At 39.8% G+C, this 8,250-nt stretch overlaps 1 protein-coding gene across 1 annotated transcript; it reads left to right on the forward strand.

Annotated features, from left to right (window-relative positions):
• Nucleotides 1-4,641: 4,641 nt before the first annotated feature.
• LOC108252489 (elongation factor Tu, mitochondrial-like) lies at nt 4,642-5,333 on the forward strand. Its single transcript, XM_026824188.1, has 2 exons — nt 4,642-4,677; nt 5,128-5,333. The coding sequence occupies exons 1-2, from the start codon at nt 4,665-4,667 to the stop codon at nt 5,313-5,315; spliced, it is 201 nt and encodes a 66-aa protein (XP_026679989.1). The 5' UTR covers nt 4,642-4,664; the 3' UTR covers nt 5,316-5,333.
• The last annotated feature ends 2,917 nt before the right edge of the window (nt 5,334-8,250 follow it).

Here is an 8,250-nt window from a genome sequence, read left to right on the forward strand (position 1 = left end):
AACCGGTTGAAAGAATTCGTTGTTTGTTAAACTGGTTCCTAACTTCCTAAAGCGTTTCTTTTTTTCTTCATATCAAACCGTGGATCAACTGATGAGAATACGAAGTTTGAACTAAACGTTTTGTTTTAATGTGTAGATATTATGATGTATTTTTAATTGACTGACTGAAATTGTTTTATTTTTTTATCATTATTCTATGACTTTTATTATGTATTTCTAAGTAGGTAGGTACTTACTATGTTAGTGAGATTTTGCACTTCCCTGATAAAATCCTCGTCCCTAGTTTGTAGGTACTTCACAATACCCATGTGTTTTTCGTGTAATTTTAATGTATCATAATCTCAATGGGATGAAGAAAGGTGTACTTTTCTTTCGGAAACGGAAACAATTTCCATTTTTCAAGATGGCGGGTTTCCTATGGTTTAGTAGGTAGTTAGTACAGACACTACCATGCCAAATAGGGGAAACGGAAGAGGGGAAATTGTCTCGGTTCCCAAAAGGAAATAACGCTATAATCATCTCTACTGTACATAAGAAGGTACATACTTACTTTCCTACCTTACCTTATTTACACCCAAAAGTTGAATAAGTCGAGTGTAAGTAGAAAGTGCCTACCCCCACAGCCAGTGTTGTCTGGGGGGCGCCGTAATGCTTACTAAAACTATCTGCCTATTATTTGGGGCATCCCCCAGTCAATCCACTTTTGAGTCGGGGGCCGCAGGCGAAACCCTGCGGGGGCCTCAAAGCATTTTGGGCTTGGATGAAGTAGGTATGTACTTACTGTAATGTCAAGTAATGTCTTGTTTCAAATTAATGTTTAGTCATAGAATTAAGTTGTAACATTTTAACGTTTGTTTTTATTGGTTTGTCAAATTGTATTAGAAATATTTTCTAGCCCCTCGTACATAGATCTGTTCTTTTTAATCGTTTTCAATACCTATCCTCAAAATTCTCTCTTCCAATAATTTATTTTCATGTGCCATTTATGTACCACATCATGCTCATTTTCACTGATTCTGATTTCTCTTCTTTATTTTTCTCACCACTCTTTAATTCTGCACTATTTTGTATATGATATATGTTTCACACTCATTACTTACTCTTCTTACTTACCATCAAACACCAAATATTTATCATGTAATTACTCATGTACATATTTTTTTTAACTGTATGAAAAAAAAGTTAATTATTTTTAAAGTTCCTCTTTGCATCAATAAATTAAATTTCCTATCAAGCAAAATTACTGTTTTTTAAGTGATCATTTCTGACCAACCATTAAATGAAAATTAATGGTCTGTGTCCATCCAATACAGATAATTACATCTCTTGGTTTTCACTTGATTAATTGGTCAGATTAAGATAGATACTTCTATTCTATCTATTGGGATTGAACCCACGCCCTCCTGTTTACCAGTCGAGCGCCTAGACCACTACACCACCGAGGCAGGTAAGACCACTACACCACCGAGGCAGGTAGGTATGTACTTACTGTAATGTCTTGTTTCAAATTAATGTTTAGTCATAGAATTAAGTTGTAACATTTTAACGTTTGTTTTTATTGGTTTGTCAAATTGTATTAGAAATATTTTCTAGCCCCTCGTACATATGTAGATCTGTTCTTTTTAATCGTTTCCAATACCTATCCTCAAAATTCTCTCTTCCAATAATTTATTTTCATGTGCCATTTAACCACCTATGTACCACATCATGCTCATTTTCACTGATTCTGATTTCTCTTCTTTATTTTTCTCACCACTCTTCTGCACTATTTTGTATATGATATATGTTTCACACTCATTACTTACTCTTCTTACTTACCATCAAACACCAAATATTTATCATGTAATTACTCATGTACATATTTTTTTTAACTGTATGAAAAAAAAGTTAATTATTTTTAAAGTTCCTCTTTGCATCAATAAATTAAATTTCCTATCAAGCAAAATTACTGTTTTTTAAGTGATCATTTCTGACCAACCATTAAATGAAAATTAATGGTCTGTGTCCATCCAATACTAATACAGATAATTACATCTCTTTGTTTTCAGTTGATTAATTGGTCAGATTAAGATAGATAAGTACTTACTTTTTGCTTGATTTCAAATAATTGTTTTCTCAGTTGGTTTATATATTTTTTGTCTACAAACATACTTAAAATCATCTAACAAAGAAATATTAAACTATGTTTTCTTGGATCAATAAACTCATTAAGATTGTTTCTTGGACAAAATTAATAATAAATGATGATTTGCCTTTTTGTTTTTAATCAGGTATTTTCCATTTTCCTCCAAAATTTAGATGGGTGGGAAAGCACAACACTTTGATAGGAGTCCCACTTTTACCCTTTCATTCGTAAATGGGACTGACCCCTTTGTATTCAGATGTATGTGCTCTATGGATGGATTTTGCATGCATAATTTTGGGAGGTATTTTTTACTACCATTATATTGAAAGATTTCCCCATGCAAGGATCAAGATGATGATGTTATTCTTACCTTACCAGCTCTAAACAGCAGTCAGTAAAGTAAGACAAACTTCAGGTAAGACAGAACTCCAACTTCACCCAAACAGGTGTGATGAAAATGATTTATTGTCATTCATCCAAAAAGAATGTCACACTTCACTTTGAACACTCGAGAACTAACTGCCATGGTTACTGTAGTTAAGGACTACTTGAAATCAAAAAAATTGAAAAAAAAAAAAAAACACTGAAGTAAAATGAAAACCTCAATACACTTTACAGTCCAGATCCTTTAAGAGGGCTTATGAGACCTCACCACCTTTTTGCTCCACAGTTGTCCTCACAAGGCTGATTACATTGAGGAGCTAGGAAGCCTTTATTGTGCGATGTACCAGACGGTCACCCGTCCAAAAACTAACCAGACACAACGAACCTTCACTTACAAACTTTACCCATTAGCAAACAGAGAAAACACTTCTTATCTTTTACTTAGCCCTGAACACTTTTTTCTATATTGCTTTCAAACGCCTTTTCCACGTGAAAAACGACATTTTCTGACTTTAAAAACGATTAAACTTGATTCAACATACTCACAGCCCGTAAAAATTATGAGAAACATAAGAAAACCAAGCTAACTAGGCTGGCAAGTCTTCGTCACGATAAACCCCAGAAACGAAAATAAGTATGGACTCCTCAAATGTATTCTACAAGGAAAGATAGACGGGAAAAGGAGTGTTGGAAAAAGAACATCCTGGCTGAAAAATCTAAGATCCTGGTTCGACACCTCAACAAAAGGACTCTTCAAAGCTGCAGGCTGCAGCCAACAAACCCATGATTGCCAGAAAGGTTGCCAACATTCGTTAACGGATAGGCACTAAAACTAGAGGAAGAAGAAACCATTTAAACTCACTTCTCAGTTCAAGCCGCAGTTCCCTCGGCCAGCTGCGAGATGATCTTCTCCCTCTTCTTCTTCGACTCTATCAGACATTGTCTCTCCAGCTCCGTGAGGTTCTTCAGAATCTTGGTAACCACTCCGGTTCCACTGGTGAATCCTCCGTCTCGCAGTGTAAACCTCTGCCCTTGCTCGAGAGCCATGGGCTTGTATAACCTGAACGTACATCTGAAACAAAAAAATATATATATTACTTTAATCTTGGATTTCACCAATATTTTTTCATCTCCTAGAAGCCCTGTTATGAGAACAGCCTCTGGTGCCGCTTGTAAATCCTTCCCGCTGCTCTCAGTTCAAGCTGCAGTTCCCTCGGCCAGCTGCGAGATGATCTTCTCCCTCTTCTTCTTCGACTCTATCAGACATTGTCTCTCCAGATCCGTGAGGTTCTTCAGAATCTTGGTAACCACTCCGGTTCCACTGGTGAATCCTCCCTCTCGCAGTGTAAACCTCTGCCCTTGCTCGAGAGCCATGGGCTTGTATAACCTGAACGTACACCTGAAACAAAAAAAAAAATACTTTAATCTTGGATTTCACTTTTTTTTTCATCTCCTAGAAGCCCTGTTATGAGAACAGCCTCTGGTGCCGCTTGTAAATCCTTCCCGCTGCGTGAACCTCTGCCCTTGCTCGAGAGCCGTGGGCTTGTATAACCTGAACGTACATCTGAAGAGAAGAAAATGAAACTTTCTGTTAAGCTTACATACTGTTAAGTTATATTTGATTTGTATAGGCTTTAAAAAAGGTGTTTCACGGGCGTTTTTATTTCGTAGCAATAAAACAACTCCTACATTCGACGCATCTGGTCAGTGTCGTTGCATGCCCATCCCGTAGTATGGGATGCCCTTAACGGGGCTGTTATGCTAACAGGCTATTGAGGACTAAAAGGAAGGTTGGTCAAACTCACCCTAAGTAATAGGCGTTCTTCACAACCTCTTCTCCCGTGTACAGACGGGGTCGGCGTTTTTCGTCAGCCTCTAAATCAGCCCTAGGGTGATTACTTTTGGGCTGACATTTGGTTGTGACTAAAATTTTATAAGTGGATGTCCTTCGCATTCAACCTTTGCTATTTCTTTATCAAAACCAGGTAAGAAAATTTGGCTGTACCATCCCGCTAGCCTAGTTAGCTTGGTTGGTAGCTCGTCTGCCTTGTAAGCGCTAGGCCGCGTATTCGATTCCCACCATCGACGAAAAAAATTGTACTTTTTTTATAGCTAATATTTTTACGAGTTACTTCAAGTAAACCGAGGTCTCATTATGGCTAAACCAGGTAAGAAAATTTGGCTGTACCATCCCGCTAGCCTAGTTAGCTTGGTTGGTAGCTCATCTGCCTTGTAAGCGCTAGGCCGCGGGTTCGATTCCCACCATCGACAAAAAAAATTGTACTTTTTTTTGATAGCTAATATTTTTACGAGATACTTTCTGGTGTTCTCGTGTTGATCCAGCACGTAAATGGGAAGTATTGTGTGTTAAACCAGGTAAGAAAATTTGGCTGTACCATCCCGCTAGCCTAGTTAGCTTGGTTGGTAGCTCGTCTGCCTTGTAAGCGCTAGGCCGCGGGTTCGATTCCCACCATCGACAAAAAAAATTGTACTTTTTTTTATAGCTAATATTTTTACGAGTTACTTTCTGGTGTTCTCGTGTTGATCCAGCACGTAAATGGGAAGTATTGTGTGTTTTTTTTATGTTTGTAATCTATGGTTGAAATTTATGCTTCTAGGCACGGTCAAAATGCACGATCACGTTGAAGCCCAGATCTATCTGCTTACCAAAGAGGAAGGAGGTCGTACTAGGCCGTATACACCATGGGGTCAGGCCCATGTGTACTCGAAAACGTGGGATGTAGCCGCTCGCATCATCGACATGGGCGGGAAAGACATGTTCATGCCCGGCGAAGACGGAAAGTAAGTCGAACTTGTTATTTTATTTTGCCAGTCTAGTTAGCTTGGAGGGTATGGCTCGGGGACGTTAAACAGGGAGTAGACCAACTTAGTCTGACTGGGGGACTTTAAACTAGGATTATTAAGGAGCACGGTAGCGCTCCGCCCCGCCAAGTCAAGAAAGTTTGACCGTGCCATGGCTCTTGAGCAAGGGCAGAGGTTTACGCTGCGAGAAGGAGGACTAGAGATATACGACGGAAAGTAAGTCGAACTTGTTATTTTATTTTGCCAGTCTAGTTAGCTTGGAGGGTATGGCTCGGGGACGTTAAACAGGGAGTAGACAAACTTAGTCTGACTGGGGGACTTTAAACAGGGATTATTAAGGAGCGCGGCAGCGCTCCGCCCCGCCAAGTCAAAGTTTGACCGTGCCATGGCTCTCGAGCAAGGGCAGAGGTTTACGCTGCGAGAAGGAGGACTAGAGATATACTTTTTGCCAGTCTAGTTAGCTTGGAGGGTATGGCTCGGGGACGTTAAACAGGGAGTAGACCAACTTAGTCTGACTGGGGGACTTTAAACAGGGAGTAGACCAACTTAGTCTGACTGGGGGACTTTAAACAGGGATTATTAAGGAGCACGGTAGCGCTCCGCCCCGCCAAGTCAAGAAAGTTTGACCGTGCCATGGCTCTCGAGCAAGGGCAGAGGTTTACGCTGCGAGAAGGAGGACTAGAGATATACTCCACAGAGAAAGTAGCCGTTTTCAGGTAGTTGTAGAGGGAAAACTACAAATGACGGAAGAAAACGGATACCATATACCAGCCTGAATTTCCCTCGATAAAGAAATAGCAAAGGTTGAATGCGAAGGACATCCACTCATAAAATTTTAGTCACAACCAAATGTCAGCCCAAAAGTAATCACCCTGGGGCTGATTAAGAGGCTGACGAAAAACGCCGTCTGTACACGGGAGAAGAGGAGAATTCACTTTTTGTGAACAACGCCCATTACTTAGGGTGAGTTTGACCAACCTTCCTTTTAGTCCTTAATAGCCTGTTAGCATAACAGCCCCGTTAAGGGCATCCCATACTACGGGATGGGCATGCAACGACACTGACCACATGCGTCTAGTAGGATCAAGTTAGAAGAGAGAGGTTAGAGGACGAATGTAGGACTCACTTGGGAATATCGATTGAAATGACGGATTTGAAAACCGATACCCTTCGGACGATACTGTACTTTTCAAACTAAAAAGTAAACTAAACACTATTGAATTCAGCCGGAAAATCTCCGTTTTCCGTGAAATTTCGGCAAATTTATTCACATTTGAGATAAGAACTCACCTGAGAAATAAAAATCCAAAGTTGCACTTCCTAAAAACACCAATTATCCAAACCTGGTCGACCTATATATCAAATTAAAGATCTTTTTACCAGGAACACGAATGTGGTGGTGCAAATTTTGTCCAGAAAACCAAAAAGCCTGGTGAAAGGTGAAAGAAAGGCATGTTTCGCATGTCCCGGCACGCGCAGAGCTTCGTCCTATAGCTCTTGACGTTCGCGCGCTTTCCGGCACGCTTCAACCGTTCTCCTCATGACATCAGAAATAACCTTATCCAAGGTGAAAGAATTTTATTTTATTTATTATGGGACTGGTTGCTCCTCTCCCAAGAGAGTATGCAATTAACACTGCGACCTCTGTAGATCTATTGTGACCAGTATTTTTTCCCCTGCCCAAGCTGCTATACCCTGGCCTTGATGGAACCTAGAAGTACCCTCATTGGTATATTTCAACCTCCCCAGTTTCTCTAAAATTCACCTGTAGCACCTCTAAAGAGTCTGCACACTCAGGTTTATTCCAGAGAAAATCTGTGAGTTCATCTACTATCCCATTAAGAGGATACCAAGAGGTGCCTAGGCCAGAGAGCTACTTGGGGCCCCCGAACTGAAGGGGTCTAATGAGGGGTTTGATAGGTCTGTTATCCCAAGGCCTTGATGTAACCTAGAAGTACCCTCACTGGTATATTTCAACCTCCCCAGTTTCTCTAAAATTCACCTGTAGCACCTCTAAAGAGTCGGCACACTCAGGTTTATTCCAGAGAAAATCTGTGAGTTCATCTACTATTACTATCCCATTGAGAGGATACCAAGAGGTGTCATCAAGGCCAGAGAGTTAGTTCAGGGCCCCTAAATCGTAGGGGTCTGATGAGGGATATTCAGGTACATAATTATGTCGTTGTACCCTACTTCCTGAGACGGACTTGACCATAGTCCCATTCAGGTACCCTCAAAAGAGCCAGTGTTATTGTCTGTGGCTTGACAGGGCTGGTTTTGTCTCAGTTTTACGTCCTCCAGCGAGACAAAAGATAGATACTTACTTTTTGCTTGATTCCAAATAATTGTTTTCTCATTTGCTTTATATATTTTTTGTCTACAAACATACCTAAAATCATCTAACAAGGAAATATTAAACTATGCTTTCTTGTATCAATAAACTCATTAAGATTGTTTCTTGGTCTTGGACAAAATTAATAATAAATGATGATTTGCCTTTTTGTTTTTAATCAGGTATTTTCCATTTTCCTCCAAAATTTAGATGGGTGGGAAAGCACAACACTTTGATAGGAGTCCCACTTTTACCCTTTCATTCGTAAATGGGACTGACCCCTTTGTATTCAGATGTATGTGCTCTATGGATGGATTTTGCATGCATAATTTTGGGAGGTATTTTTTACTACCATTATATTGAAAGATTTCCCCATGCAAGGATCAAGATGATGTTATTCTTACCTTACCAGCTCTAAACAGCAGTCAGTAAAGTAAGACAAACTTCAGGTAAGACAGAACTCCAACTTCACCCAAACAGGTGTGATGAAAATGATTTATTGTCATTCATCCAAAAAGAATGTCACACTTCACTTTGAACACTCGAGAACTAACTGGTTACTGTGGTTAAGGACTGTATTTTTTTT

This window comes from Diaphorina citri, unplaced genomic scaffold (genome assembly GCF_000475195.1).
Source record: "Diaphorina citri unplaced genomic scaffold, Diaci psyllid genome assembly version 1.1 scaffold554, whole genome shotgun sequence".
NCBI classification, from domain to species: Eukaryota; Metazoa; Arthropoda; class Insecta; order Hemiptera; family Psyllidae; genus Diaphorina; species Diaphorina citri.